Raw genomic sequence first — 15,867 nt, 5'->3', positions numbered from 1 at the left:
GAAAAAACTTCAACTCTAGAGTTGAAGAGATGTATGAGATTGGATTTTATAAAGGTATATGAGATACTAAGTAGAATAGAAAAGGTTAATTTTGAGCATTATCTCAAGTTAAGCTATGACTGCAGGACACAGGGACGCAAGTACAAACTGGTGAAAGGCAAGTTTGGGGATGAATGTCAGGAAGCACTTCTTCACACAAAAGATGGCCTCCCACATTTGTGCTTATCTTTTTGAACCCCTCACACTACTGCCAGTCTCTCCTCCCACCCAGTGCCTCTGTCATCTGCCCAAGCAACACTGGAAGAGATCTGCTGATCTTAATAACATTGGCTAATAATACTGTTGGCAGCTTTCTGATCTTTGTGCCCAGCAATGTGATACTCCTGGACAGCAAAAAAATACATTGTCCAGTTCACTGATTGCAGCACTCCCTTTTACACCCCCACTGGTGGAGTGGCCAGCTGACATCATCAGGGCAAATTGAATAATTTTATTATGCTCCCTTTGCAGCTTATGCCTTGCATAGGGAGCATTCTGAAAGGAGGTCTACAGATGTGGCAACACTCAGCCTGTCAAGGTTAGATCTTTTGACCATTTTCCAACAGAAAGGATTTTTAAAGAAGTTACTTTAAATGTTGTGTGATACAGCTTAGTAAAAGAAAAGTGGTGGTGTCTGAGACAGTAGGTAGTAAAGGTGCTAATGAGCTAGTTTGATGTTTTTTCCTTTATAATAAGCAATTTGTTAGCTTGTTTCAGTAATCAATAAATGCCTCACACCTAATGTGTTGGAAGATTTTTGGTCTCTTTCTGAATGTGAACAACCAGAAGTAGAGATACAAACAACAGGGTGTTTGTTGCATAGGCAGTCAAGCAGTAAAGAGCTGTGACAAAGATGGAGTACAGGGGAGGAGAGTTAGAAAATTAGCTTTTAATTAAGTAAGATGACCCACTGAATGGGAGCAGCATAGTGTTTTAATTATTTTTAGATTAATACGCAAAGACAAGCTGTACTGATGGAAATAAGTGAATCTGATCATAACGGTTGTTCTGTATGTTAACTCGATGGGAAATAGAGCAGCTTAATGATTCACAGCAAGTCTTGTTTTGCCAAGTGTTCGCTCACTGTGCCTTCAGAGAGAGATTGCAGAAATACATGCGCAAAAGACATGAGTATCTGGTCTAGATTACAAAGGGATGCTAATGTTACATTCCTGGGTTATGCTATTGTACAAGTAGATATAGGGCATTGTGAGTCAACTCCCATAAAAGTAAGACACTCAGATTACTTAAGGGAGCGATTGATGCCACTGAACCCAAGAAGGCATTTGCAGCAGACCTGAATTTGTAATGCAGCCCTTAAAGGGATGTGGCGATTTATTGGAAGTGGCTGCATGGAGAGGGGGCAAAAATTACTCTAGTTTTCAGAAAGATGGAAAATAGTTTTTAACTATTTCCTAGCATTTTCAAAAGCTTTGTAGCGAACTTAAGAGCAGGAGTAAGCTATTCAGCCCCTCAAGCCTGTTCCGCCACTGAATTAGATCATGGTGGATCTGTACCTCAACTCCGTTTACCCGCTGTTGCTCCATATCTCTTGATCCCCTAACCTAACAAGAATCTATGGTCAGGCAGTGTTTTGAATACTGTGTTCCGTTCTAATCTAATGATAAGAACATAAGAAATAGGAGCAGGAGTAGGCCAATCGGCCCCTCGAGCCTGCTCCGCCATTCAATAAGATCATGGCTGATCTGATCCTAACCTCAAATCTAAATTCATGTCCAATTTCCTGCCCGCTCCCCGTAACCCCTAATTCCCTTTACTTCTAGGAAACTGTCTATTTCTGTTTTAAATTTATTTAATGATGTAGCTTCCACAGCTTCCTGGGGTAGCATATTCCACAGACCTACTACCCTCTGAGTGAAGAAGTTTCTCCTCATCTCAGTTTTGAAAGAGCAGCCCCTTATTCTAAGATTATGCCCCCTAGTTCTAGTTTCACCCATCCTTGGGAACATCCTTACCGCATCCACCCGATCAAGCCCCTTCACAATCTTATATGTTTCAATAAGATCGCCTCTCATTCTTCTGAACTCCAATGAGTAGAGTCCCAATCTACTCAACCTCTCCTCATATGTCCACCCCCTCATCCCCGGGATTAACCGAGTGAACCTTCTTTGTACTGCCTCGAGAGCAAGTATGTCTTCTTAAGTGTGGACACCAAAACTGTATGCAGTATTCCAGGTGCGGTCTCACCAATACCTTATATAACTGCAGCAATACCTCCCTGTTTTTATATTCTATCCCCCGAGCAATAAAAGCCAACATTCCGTTGGCCTTCTTGATCACCTGCTGCACCTGCAAACTAACCTTTTGATTTTCTTGCACTAGGACCCCCAGATCCCTTTGTACTGCAGTACTTTCCAGTTTCTCGCCATTAAAATAATAACTTGCTCTCTGATTTTTCCTGCCAAAGTGCATAACCTCACATTTTCCAATATTGTATTGCATCTGCCAAATCTCCGCCCACTCACCCAGCCTGTCTATATCCCCTTGTAGGTTTTTTATGTCCTCCTCACTCTCTACTTTCCCTCCCATCTTTGTATCATCTGCAAACTTTGATATGTTACACTCGGTCCCCTCCTCCAAATCGTTAATATAGATTGTAAAGAGTTGGGACCCAGCACCGACCCCTGCGGAACACCACTGGCTACTGGTTGCCAGTCCGAGAATGAACCATTTATCCCAACTTTCTGCTTCCTGTTAGATAACCAATCCTCCACCCATGCCAGAATATTACCCCCAATCCAGTGATTCTTTATCTTGAGCAATAATCTTTTATGTGGCACCTTGTCGAATGCCTTCTGGAAGTCCAAATACACTACGTCCACTGGTTCCCCTTTATCCACCCTGTACGTTATATCCTCAAAGAACTCAAGCAAATTTGTCAGACATGACTTCCCCTTTGTAAAGCCATGCTGACTTTGTCCTATTAAATTATGTTTATCCAAATGTTCTGCTATTGTCTCCTTAATAATAGACTCCAAAATTTTCCCCACCACAAATGTTAAGCTAACTGGTCAATAATTTCCAGCCTTCTGCCTACTTCAGGAGGACATAGACAGACTGGTGAAATGGACAGACACATGGCAGATGAAATTTAAGGCAGAGAAGTGTGAAGTGATGCATTTTGGTAGGAAGAATGAGGAGAGGCAACATAAAACTAAATGGTACAATTTTAAAGGGGGTGCAGGAACAGAGAGAACTGGGGGTGCACATGATGTAGAGAAAGATGATGAGGCTGATCTGCAGTACCATCGGGCAGTCGGTGGTGGTGGGGGGGGGACAAATTGGGGGCCAAAAAAGAAAGCAAAGGTGAATCAAATGTTGAGGCACAAAATGAAATCTATGGGAAAGTGGCAGATTGGCGCAGTTCCCAATCTCTTGATGACAGGTGGAGTAAATGTGTTTATAAATGGGATTAAAGGGACAGTGACAGTGTGGATACAAAATTGGCTAGGGGACAGAAAGCAGAGAGGAGTGGTGAACGGTTGTTTTTCAGACTGGAGGGAAGCGTGCAGTGGTGTTCCCCAGGGGTCGGTATTAAGACCACTGCTCTTCTTGATGTATATTAATGATCTGGACTTGGATATAGAGGGTATAATTTCAAAGTTTGCAGATGACATGAAACTCGGAAATGTAGTAAACAATGTGGAGGATAGTAACAGACTTCAGGAGGACATAGACAGACTGGTGAAATGGACAGACACATGGCAGATGAAATTTAAGGCAGAGAAGTGTGAAGTGATGCATTTTGGTAGGAAGAATGAGGAGAGGCAACATAAAACTAAATGGTACAATTTTAAAGGGGGTGCAGGAACAGAGAGAACTGGGGGTGCACATGCACAAATCTTTGAAGGTGGCAGGACAAGTTGAGAAGGCTGTTAAATACGCATATGGGATCCTGGGCTTTATTAATAGATGTAAGGAATCTTACAACACCAGGTTATAGTCCAACAAATTTATTTTAAAATCACAAGCTTTCGGAGATTATCTCCTTCGTCAGATGATTGAATGAAAAGGTTCTCAAATCGCATATCTTATACGATGTTGGGACAGCATCACACCAATCAAAAGGTGTCGTTGTTATTCAAACAGGCCAGTCACGGAGAACAGCACGTCCCAGTACACTCGATATACATTGTGTCTTTTACACAGGCAGGCAGAAAGAAACTTAAAATGGCAGAGAGAGAGAGAGAGAGAATTTTAAAAAACATATAAATTTTTTCCCCCTTTTTGCTGGTGGGGTTACGTGTAGCGTGACATGAACCCAAGATCCCGGTTGAGGCCGTCCTCATGGGTGCGGAACTTGGCTATCAACTTCTGCTCGACGATTTTGCGTTGTCGTGTGTCTCGAAGGCCGCCTTGGAGAACGCTTACCCGAAGATCGGTGGCTGAATGTCCTTGACTGCTAAAGTGTTCCCCGACTGGGAGGGAACCCTCCTGTTTGGCGATTGTTGCGCGGTGTCTGTTCATCCGTTGTCGCAGCGTCTGCATGGTCTCGCCAATGTACCATGCTCCGGGGCATCCTTTCCTGCAACGTATGAGGTAAACAACGTTGGCCGAGTCACAGGAGTATGAACCATGTACCTGGTGGGTGGTGTCCTCTCGTGTGATGGTGGTATCCGTGTCGATGATCTGGCATGTCTTGCAGAGGTTGCCGTGGCAGGGTTGTGTGGTGTCGTGGACGCTGTTCTCCTGAAAACTGGGTAACTTGCTGCGAACGATGGTCTGTTTGAGGTTGGGTGGCTGTTTAAAGGCGAGCAGTGGAGGCGTGGGGATGGCCATAGCGAGGTGTTCGTCGTCATCGATGACATGTTGAAGGCTGCGGAGAACATGGTGTAGTTTCTCCGCTCCAGGGAAGTACTGGACGACGAAGGGTACTCTGTTGGTTGCGTCCCGTGTTTGTCTTCTGAGGAGGTCTATGCGATTCTTCGCTGTGGCCCGTCGGAACTGTCGATCGACAAGTCGAGCGTCATATCCCGTTCTTACGAGGGCGTCTTTCAGCGTCTGTAGGTGTCCATCGCGTTCCTCCTCGTCTGAGCAGATCCTGTGTATTCGTAGGGCCTGTCCATAGGGGATGGCCTCTTTGACGTGGTTGGGGTGGAAGCTGGAAAAGTGGAGCATCGTGAGGTTGTCCGTGGGCTTGCGGTAGAGTGAGGTGCTGAGGTGCCCGTCTTTGATGGAGATTTGTGTGTCCAAGAAAGAAACCGATTCTGAGGAGTAGTCCATGGTGAATTTGATGGTGGGATGGAACTTGTTGATGTTATCGTGTAGTCTCTTCAGTGATTCTTCGCCGTGGGTCCATAGGAAGAAAATGTCGTCGATGTATCTGGTGTATAGTGTTGGTTGGAGGTCCTGTGCAGTGAAGAAGTCGTGCTCGAACTTGTGCATGAAAATGTTGGCGTATTGGGGTGCGAATTTGGTCCCCATGGCTGTTCCGTGTGTTTGGGTAAAGAACTGGTTATTGAAGGTGAAGACATTGTGATCCAGGATGAAGCGGATGAGTTGTAGGATGGCGTCTGGAGATTGGCTGTTGTTGGTGTTGAGTACTGAGGCTGTTGCAGCGATGCCGTCATCGTGGGGGATACTGGTGTATAGTGCCGAGACGTCCATCGTGGTGAGAAGTGTTCCTGGTTCAACTGGTCCGTGGGTGCTGAGTTTTTGTAGGAAGTCTGTAGTGTCGCGACAGAAGCTGGGGGTTCCCTGTACAATGGGTTTCAGGATGCCCTCGACGTATCCAGAGAGGTTCTCACACAGGGTTCCATTGCCTGATACGATAGGACGTCCGGGTGTGTTGGCTTTGTGTATCTTTGGGAGGCAGTAGAAGTCACCCACGCGGGGAGTACGTGGGATGAGAGTGCGTAGGATGCTTTGAAGGTCTGGATCGAAGGTCTTGATCAGTTTGTTGAGCTGGTGGGTGTGTTCTTTGGTCGGATCTGCGGGTAACCGTCTGTAGTGTTCCTGGTTGTCCAGTTGTCGGTATGCTTCTTTGCAATAGTCCGTTCTGTTCTGTATGACAATGGCTCCTCCTTTGTCCGCTGGTTTGATGACGATGTTTCGGTTGGTCTTGAGAGCGTTGATGGCGTTGCGTTGTGCTCGGGTGACATTCTGGACTGTCTTCTGAGTGCGCCTGATGAATCTTAATTAATAGAAGCATAGAGTACAAAAGCAAGGTAGTTATGCTAAACTTTTCTAAAACACTGGTTCGGCCTCAGCTAGAATATTGTGTTCAATTCTGGGCACCACACTTTAGGAAAGATGTCATGGCCTTAGAGAGGGTACAGAAAAGATTTACTAGAATGGTGCCAGGAATGAGGGATGTCAGTTATGTGGAGAGACTGGAGAAGCTGGGTTTGTTCTCCTTAGAACAGAGGTTAAGGGGAGATTTGACAGAGGTGTTCAAAATTATGAACGGTTTTGACGGAGTAAATAGGGAGAAACTGTTTCTAGTGGCAAAAGGGTCGGTAACCAAAGGACACAGATTTAAGGTGATTGGCAAAAGAGCTAGAGGTGACATGAGGAAACATTGTTTTAAATAGCGAGCTGTAATGGTCTGGAACGCACTGCGTTAAAAGGTGATGGAAGCAGATTCAATAGTAACTCTCAAAAGGGAATTGGACAAATACTTGAAGGGAAAAAATTTACTGGGCTATGGGGAAAAAGCAGCGGAATGGGACTAATTGGAGAGCTCTTCCAAAGAGCCGGCACAGGCATGATGGGCTGAATGACCTCCTGTGCTGTACCTACTATGATACTATGAAACATGATGCAACGCAAGGATTGGCATTCCAGGGCACCCTCCCTGGAGGCCAGCATTATAGAATCATAGAAAGGTTACAGCATGGAAGGAGGCCATTCGGCCCATCGAGTCTGCGCCTGCTCTGTGCAAGAGCAATCCAGCTAGTCCCACTCCCCCGTCCTTTCCCTGTAGCCCTGCAATTTTTTTCCTTTCAAGTACTTACCCAGTTCCCTTTTGAGGGCCATGATTGAATCTGCCTCCACCACTCCCTCGGGCAGTGCATTCTAGATCCTAACCACTCGCTGTGTTAAAAAAAAAGTTTTTCCTCATGTCACCTTTGGTTCTTTTGCCAATCACCTTAAATCTATGTCCTCTGGTCCTTGACCCTTCCGCCAATAGGAACAGTTTCTCTCTACCTACTCTACCTAGACCCTTCATGATTTTGAATACCTCTGTTAAATCACCTCGCAACTGTCTCTGTTCCAAGGAGAACAATCCCAGCTTCTCCAGTCTATCCATGTAACTAAAGTCCCTCATCTCTGGAATCATTCTAGTAAATCTCTTCTGCACCCTTTCTAAGGCCTTCACATATTTCCTGAAGTGCAGTGCCCAGAACTGGACACAATACTCCAGTTGTGGCTGAACCAGTGTTTTATAAAGGTTCATCATGACTTCCATACTTTTGTACCCTTTGCCTCTATTTATAAAGCCCAGGATCCTGTATGCTTTTTTAACCACTTTCCCAAACTGCCTTGCCACATTCAAAGATTTGTGCACATATACCCCCAGATCTCTCTGTTCCTGCACCCCTTTTAGAGTTGTGCCCTCTAGTTTATATTGCCTCTCCTCGTTCTTCCGACCAAAATAGATCACTTCGCATTTTTCTGAATTAAATTTCATCTGCCACGTGTCCGTCTATGCCACCAGCCTGTCTATATCCTCTTGAAGTCTATCACTGTCCTCCTCCCTGTTTACTACCCTTCCAAGTTTTGCGTCACCTGCAAACCATACCATATCTGGAAGGAGGAGGCAACCAAAGTGCTGTCGGTGGTTTTAAAAGATCCCATGGCACTTTTATGAAGAATAGCACGGAGTTCTCCCAGTGTCTGGCAACATTCATCCATCAACTAACACCACCAAAACAGATTAACAGGGCATTTGTTTCAGTACTATTTGTGGGATCTTGCTGTACACAAATTTGGCTGCCTATAAAATTTTTTTGGCTCTGAAGTATTTGGGACACCCTAAGGATGTGAAAGGTGCTATATAAATGCAAGATTTTTCTTTCTATTTCCTACACATCTGGCCTGTATGGGGCCAGTTAGGGACAATTTAATGATTTGAGCTTTCACTCACCAGGAGCTGAGTTGAGATTGCCCAAACTCATTTCACATGGCACTGTTAAAGAGTGCAAAGAGTAGAGTGTTTTCTTTTGTCAGTTTCCGCTGCATTTGATCCTAGGTTCCAGTGGTAAATGGATAATGTGCTAACCTACCGCATTATCCAAAAAAAAGAAAGATTTGCATTTATATAGCGCCTTTCATGACCTCAGGATGTCCCAAGCACTTTACAACCAGTGAAGTACTTTTTAAAAGTGTAGTCACTGTTGTAATGTAGGAAACGCAGCAGCTAATTTGCGCACAGCAAGGCCCCATTACCAGCAATGTGATAAATGACCATTTCATCTGTTTTAGTGATGTTTGTTCTAAAGGGGGTGCAGGAACAGAGAGACCTGAGGATATATGTGCACAAATCTTTGAATGTGCCAGGACAGGTTGAGAAAGCAGCTTAAAAAAAGCATACGGGATCCTGGGCTTTATAAATAGAGGTATAGAGTGCAAAAGCAAGGAAGTTATGTTGAACCTTTATGATTCTATGGTTAAGGGATAAATATTGGCAAGGGGAAGAACTCTCCTGCTCTTCTTTGAAAAGTACTATGAGATCTTTTATGTCCACCTGAGAGGGCAAACGGGGCCTCTGTTTAATGTCTCATCCGAAAGAGGGCACCTCCAACAATACAGCACTCCCTCAGTACTGCATTTCCCCCGTGTGTTTTAATTTTACTTCGTTAGCATTGAGTATGTGGCAGGAATTGATTTACTTTTGTAGTACTTGATACAAGCGGCTCAGCAAATATGATATTACTGAAAGCTTGCAGACATAGAGCCTGATATTAGGAGGGCGGTGGGTTGGCAGCGGGGGGTCGACTGGGCGTGTGAGTAACGCGCCCAGTGAAATCGGGGTGCTCCGCACGCGATTGCAGCTTGATTGAAGGTACTTACCTTTGCTTCCGGGTTTCGCGCTGGAAAGCTGCGCAGCGGGCGGACTGCGCATGCGCAGCATAGGCTGTCAGCTGGAGGAGCCCCATTTAAAGGGGCAGTCCTCCACTGACTGATGCTGCAGAAAATAGGAAAAAATACAGCATGGAGTAGCCCAGGGGGAAGGCTGCTCCCAGGTTTAATGATGCCTCACTCCAGGTCTTATTGGATGGGGTGAGGAGGAGGGGGAGGACAGAGATCTTCCCCCCCGTCGGGCGGGAGGAAGCGGCCTGCCTCTGCCACCAAGAAGGCCTGGCTCGAGGTGGCAGAGGAGGTCACCTGCACCGCCAACATATCGCACACCTGCATACAGTGCAGCAGGCGCTTCAATGACCTAAGTAGGTCAGCCGAAGTGAGTACACTTGCTCATTCCCCTACATTCTGTCTGCCACATCACCGCCCCACCCCACATCTCCTTCTGCACTGCCAACACTACTCTGTCACATCACTCCTCACACCCACTCAAACCTCATCCTCATCTTACCTGCACTTACTCACCTCGCCAGTACTCATCCCACCACTACCACACAACCCAATCCTCATACAATCTCATGGCTCCATCTCATACTCACCCTCTCATGCATCTCTTTCATGGTCAGCCTCACCCAACCTGCCACTACCTGTGCTGCAGCCACAGGGCATGCATCACATATGTGCAGTAGGAAGCGTAAGGCAAAGGTGTCGTGAGCATGAAGGGGATGCACAAGGGTGTTTGAGGGTTTGTCATGGTTTTTACTGATATTTAATTTCTAATCAACTCACATTACATATTATATTGTCACCACTACTGCCACGTCTTTGCGAATCTTGTCTGGTTTGTGCAATAATGCCCTTTCCTGAAGATCACTATGAAGACCCACAACTGATGCCACCCATTGTGTCACTGCAGAGTGGGTGTAGGTGTATTTGCAGGGCTCTTTTGTGCATACGACTGAGATACGTTGGCGATGTCCCCAGTGGCACCCTGGAAGGATGCGAAGGAGAAGTTGTTGAGGGCAGTGGTGACTTTGACAGCGACAAGTAAGAAGATAGTGCTCGGGGCAGCCGGGAGCAGCTCGACATGAAGGAGACTGCAGATGTCCACGGCTACATGTCGAGTGACTCTGAGCCTCCGTGTGCACTGCTGCTCCGAGAGGTCCAGGAAGCTGAGCCTCTGTCTGTGGACCCTGTGGCGAGGGTAGTGCCTCTGCGACGCATCTCTCTCTGCCGTTGCCCTCCCTCCTGCTGTGCAGGTGGATGTGTCACAGCACTGTGTTGTGGAGCTCCACGTGTCAGAGGTCGATGGCGAGGCTGGTGATGCTGTTCATCCTCCGAGGAGGTCATGACTGCAGCTACGGCAGCCCCCATCCGGAAGATGTACATTTGAGGGGGTCCGCAAGGTAGGTAAATGTGTCTGGACACCGGGGTAAGTGTGCAAGTTGGTGAATTTTATTGTTAGGAGTGACTCTGAGCCTCCGTGTGCACTGCTGCTCAGAGAGGTCCAGGAAGCTGAGCCTCTGTCTGTGGACCCTGTGGCGAGGGTAGTGCCTCTGCGACGCATCTCTCTCTGCCGTTGCCCTCCTGCAATGAGTGAGGGTCTCCCCGCCACACCCCCCCCCCACCTGTCAAATGGACCTTTGCAGCTGCCACAGGCTGGAGGCTGCAACACGTCCATTTCAACTGGGAGTGTTTCCCCCAATACGGGAAACAGTCCAAATTGATCTGAAAATCCCACAACTCCTAAAATATCAGATCAATCAGGTCTGTAAATGACCTGAAGTACCTGGTTAATTATTTCAAGTGGCATCCCGCCTGCTTTAATTGCTGGTGGGAGTCCCACGTGCGGGGGCTGCGCGCGCATGTCAGCGCGTCACTGGGGAACCCGGAAGTGGGTGGGTTGGAGCCGGGCTGCGGACCCGCCCCGGGAATCCCCGATTTTCGCACCCCCCCCCCCCCCCCGCCATGATCGCACCCACTCGGGGGTGCGAAAATCGGGCCCTTAATCTCAGGTTGGTTGCTTGGAAGTTTATGTGCAATATACAAGAAGCAGCAGTGATATTCTGATGTCCTTCAGTACACTAAATCAAAAGAAAAATACTGTGGATGCTAGAAATCTGAAATAAAAACAGAAAATGGCGATACGTGGACCATTCCTTGTTCCAGTCCTACTCAGGTCTCCTCCCTCACCTCTTTTTGATGACTGTATCGGTGCCGTTTCCTGCTCTCACCCTAAACTGGAAAATTTCATCAACTTTGCTTCCAATTTCCACTCTTCCCTCGCCTTCACATGGCCTATCCGACTCTTCCCTTCCTTGACTCCTCTCTCTCCATTTCTGGGGATAGGCTGTCAACCGATATCTATTATGAGCCCACCAACTCCCACAGCTACCTTGATTCCACTTCCTCCCACTCCACTTCCTCCAATACAAAATTGGATTGACAGCAGAAGACAGAGGGTGGTTGTAGAGGGTTGTTTTTCAAACTGGAGGCCTGTGACCAGCGGTGTGCCTCAGGGATCGGTGCTGGGTCCGCTGTTATTTGTTATTTATATTAATGACTTGGATGAGAATTTAGGAGGCATGGTTAGTAAGTTTGCAGATGACACCAAGATTGGTGGCATTGTGGACAGTGAAGAAGGTTATCTAGGATTGCAACGGGATCTTGATAAATTGGGCCAGTGGGCCGATGAATGGCAGATGGAGTTTAATTTAGATAAATGTGAGGTGATGCATTTTGGTAGATCAAATCGGGCCAGGACCTACTCCGTTAATGGTAGGGCGTTGGGGAGAGTTATAGAACAAAAAGATCTAGGAGTACAGGTTCATAGCTCCTTGAAAGTGGAGTCACAGGTGGATAGGGTGGTGAAGAAGGCATTCAGCATGCTTGGTTTCATTGGTCAGAACATTGAATACAGGAGTTGGGATGTCTTGTTGAAGTTGTACAAGACATTAGTAAGGCCACACTTGGAATACTATGTACAATTCTGGTCACCCTATTATAGAAAGGATATTATTAAACTAGAAAGAGTGCAGAAAAGATTTACTAGGATGCTACCGGGACTTGATGGTTTGACTTATAGGGAGAGGTTAGACAGACTGAGACTTTTTTCCCTGGAGAGTAGGAGGTTTAGGGGTGATCTTATACAAGTCTATAAAATAATGAGGGGCATAGATAAGGTCGATAGTCAAAATCTTTTCCCAAAGGTAGGGGAGTCTATAACGAGGGGGCATAGATTTAAGGTGAGAGGGGAGAGATACAAAAGGGTCCAGAGGGGCAATTTTTTCACTCAAAGGGTGGTGAGTGTCTGGAACGAGCTGCCAGAGGCAGTAGTAGAGGCGGGTACAATTTTGTCTTTTAAAAAGCATTTGGACAGTTACATGGGTAAGATGGGTATAGAGGGATATGGGCCAAGTGCAGGCAATTGGGACTAGCTTAGTGGTATAAACTGGGCGACATGGACATGTTGGGCCGAAGGGCCTGTTTCCATGTTGTAAACTTCTATGATTCTATGATTCCTCCACCGTTTTTGCCACCTCCAGCGCAATCCCACCACCAAACACATCTTCCCCTCTCCTTTCAATATTCCGAAGGGACCGCTCCCTCCACGACACCCGTTCTCCTCCCCACGGCACCTTCCCGTGCGAGCGCAGGAGTGCAACACCTGCCCTTTCACCTCCTCCCTTCTCACCGTCCAGGGCCCCAAACACTCCTTCCAGGTGAAACAGCGGTTTACTTGTCCTTCTTTCAATTTAGTATACTGTATCCGCTGTACACAATGTGGTCTCCTCTACATTGGGGAGACTAAACGCAGATTGGGTGATCACTTTGCTGAACACTTCCGCTCTGTCCGCAAGTGTGACCCTGACTTGCCGGTCGCTTGCCATTTTAATTCCCCTTCCCACTCCTGCTCTGACCTCTCTGTTCACGGCCTCTTACACTGTTCCAATGAAGCTCAACGTAAGTTCGAGGAACAGCACCTCATCTTTTGTTTCGGCACTTTACAACCTTCTGGATTCAACGCTGATTTCAATAACTTCAGATCATAACCACCGCTCCCCTTTTTTTTGGTCAGCTAGTGCTGGTAATGGTTTTGCTGCTGCCCTTTACAGCTACTCCTGATCAATCTTTTGTTTCTTCACCTGTCCCATCACCACCTTCCTTGCCTTGCACCATCATCCTTTTTGGCATTTAATCACTCGTGCCCTCTACCCTATCACAGACCTTCCCTTTTGATCTTTCCTCCCCCCGCCCCCCCCCCCTTTCCCTGGCTCTGTATTTGCTCAAAAACTTGAACTCTCGCCAGATCTGGAAGATGTTAAAAAGGGTCTTCAACCTGAAACGTTATCTCTGTTTCTTTCTCCACAGATGCTGCCTGACTTTCTGAGCTTCTCCAGCATTTTCTGTTTTTATTCCTTTAGTACACCACTTGGTATTGTGCATGGAACCTATTTGCCTTCTGATCATATCCCATGGATTGTTTTAATCCCCTCTGCAAATAAGGATTGTGTTAACTTTAGACTTAGCTTTACCCTGTATTTTACTTTACCATAAAAATTATTACTTCACTTGTAATTTTGAAATGGCCTCCATTTTTTTTTACATTTCAGGGAGCTGATAAAGAAAGTTTAAGGTTGAATTTTGGTATCGTCTTCACAATTGGGAAAATGTCACAGGCATCTGGAGGTTTTCTGCTTCCTTTGGGCCCTTTGGGACAGAAAAGGGTTTCTCCAGCTGAAATAGAGAGCAGAGAAACCAAGAGCTTCTCAGAGTCAAGTAAGGAGCCACAATACAAAGTTTTTTCTTCATTGACTGTCCATCTGAAGTCAGAACTCTTTGACTAAAGTACATAGCAATTCTCTGTTCCAAAAATAAATAAATATAAGTGTGCATCATTTTATTATTTTGGTTAGCTGATCCCACCCTCGGCCCTTCAGAAGAGCTTGAGAATTTCTACTGAATGCCCTCGTACAATTTTTCCAAGTCTTCCTCAAATTTGTGAGGTATCCATACGGGGGAGGGGTCGAGGCAGCGATCCGGGGTGGCGTGGCAAGAGATGGACAGCCGTTTTAATGTGGAGCATTATTTTTTTGCAAACTTACCTTTTTGGTGGTGGCCTGCAGCAGTCTCACAGGCTTGACCGTAAGTAGACCTGGTTTGCCTTCAACGCAGATGGCCCAGCTACGGTTGCGTTTGCGTCAACCCAATTTTGCATAGCGTGCCTCAAACAGGTGTTAGGCCCCGTTTTCGTACAGGACAATTCAGTTGTCTCCCACAGTGATTGCTTTATATCTCCAAAATTCCACATACCACTAGGAGTAAACCCAGACAAAATTCATACAATGCTCTGCGTGGACTTCAACTCAAGTTCTGTGTTTGTTTCTGGTTATTTCCAAACTTAACACAGTCTCAAGACTGTGCAGAGAAGGGCCACAAGGCAGATACCTAGTGCCAGAGAACTGAGTTTATGAGGAACAACTAATAAAACCTAGATTCTTCAGCCATGAAAGGAGGAGCTTACTGGAAGTATATAACATACTAAGCAAGTAGAAAAACTCTTTGTACCCCAGCTGGCCCATCCTTGGCCCCTCTTAGTTCATGCGTTTAATCAACCTGCCTTTTAGAAATCCATGCTGACCGGCCTCATTTAACTCTCATTCCTCCCAGGGCTTAGTAATTTTATTTAATACTAGAGACTCTAGCACTTTACCAACAACTGAAGTAAGGCAATCCGGCCTATAATTTGCTGCTTTATCCCTGTCTCCTTTTTTGAAGAGGATGTCACATTTGCCACCCTCCAAACTGCCTCAATTTTCCTTTCCAAGAATTTTAGAAAATTATTGTCAGCCTCCTTTTGTAGAGATCCCTCAGGATCGTTGGATGTATACTATCAAGTTCTGGTGATTGATCTACGTTAAGTTTCAGTATCATTTTTCTTGATTAGTAAATTACCCCTCCCCCGTATGGATACCTCACAAATTGTTCTATACGAATACGGGGCCTAACACCTGTTTGAGGCACGCTATGCAAAATTGGGTTGACGTAAACGCAACCAGCGCTGGGCCACCTGCGTTGAAGGCAAACCAGGTCTACTTGCGGTCAAGCCTGTGAGACTGCTGCAGGCCACCACTGAAAAGGTAAGTTTGCAAAAAAATAATGCTCCACATTAAAACTGCTGTCCATCTCTTGCCATGCCCCCCACTCCGGATTGCTGCCTCGACCCCTTCCCCCCCCCCCCCCCCCCCTGCTCCGAGGGCCCCCTGCATGTCGATCGTCCCCACGTCCGGATGTCTCAATCACCACCACCCCCCCACCCCCACCCCCACCATCCCAATTGGACGTCATCGTCCCGATCACCTGCCTCCCGGTTGTCCTCCATCCTCCTCGTCACTCTCCCTTTACCCTGATTATCCGCTTATTAATGGACCAATAATTATTGTCCTTTATATTCTTTGCTGACACTCTTTCATATTCTCTTAGTCTTCCTAATCTCCCTTTATTTGACTCTTCTATTTCCATTTTATTTTTTTTTTTTCCAATTTGAAATTTGGCCTAATCTTCCTATTCGTTCATGAACCCATTCCCTTTCTTTTTCTTTACTGGATTATACTTGAATTGTACCCTTTCTAGATCCTGTTCAAATATTTCCTGTTGCTGATCTATGATTCTGTTGTTAATTCTTCCTTCCATTTAATTTGGGCATGGTCCCTTTTTTATCTGTATAATTTGCTTGACTTTTCTTTCTCCTTTTATAATCTTGCACTGAACTTAGCTATAGTG

At 46.1% G+C, this 15,867-nt stretch overlaps 1 protein-coding gene across 1 annotated transcript in view; it reads left to right on the top strand.

Moving 5' to 3' along the window:
- ccdc142 (coiled-coil domain containing 142) overlaps positions 1–15,867 on the top strand; it is a 165,980-nt gene that overhangs the window by 19,399 nt on the left and 130,714 nt on the right. Inside the window, exon 2 of the mRNA XM_067982667.1 lies at positions 13,698–13,863. Coding sequence (XP_067838768.1) covers positions 13,755–13,863 — 109 coding nt within the window. The 5' untranslated portion in view covers positions 13,698–13,754. The remainder of the gene's footprint in view (positions 1–13,697; positions 13,864–15,867) is intronic.

The sequence above is a fragment of the Heptranchias perlo genome, chromosome 1 (genome assembly GCF_035084215.1).
Source record: "Heptranchias perlo isolate sHepPer1 chromosome 1, sHepPer1.hap1, whole genome shotgun sequence".
Classification (NCBI taxonomy): Eukaryota; Metazoa; Chordata; class Chondrichthyes; order Hexanchiformes; family Hexanchidae; genus Heptranchias; species Heptranchias perlo.
This window is presented reverse-complemented; position numbering and strand designations above follow the sequence as displayed.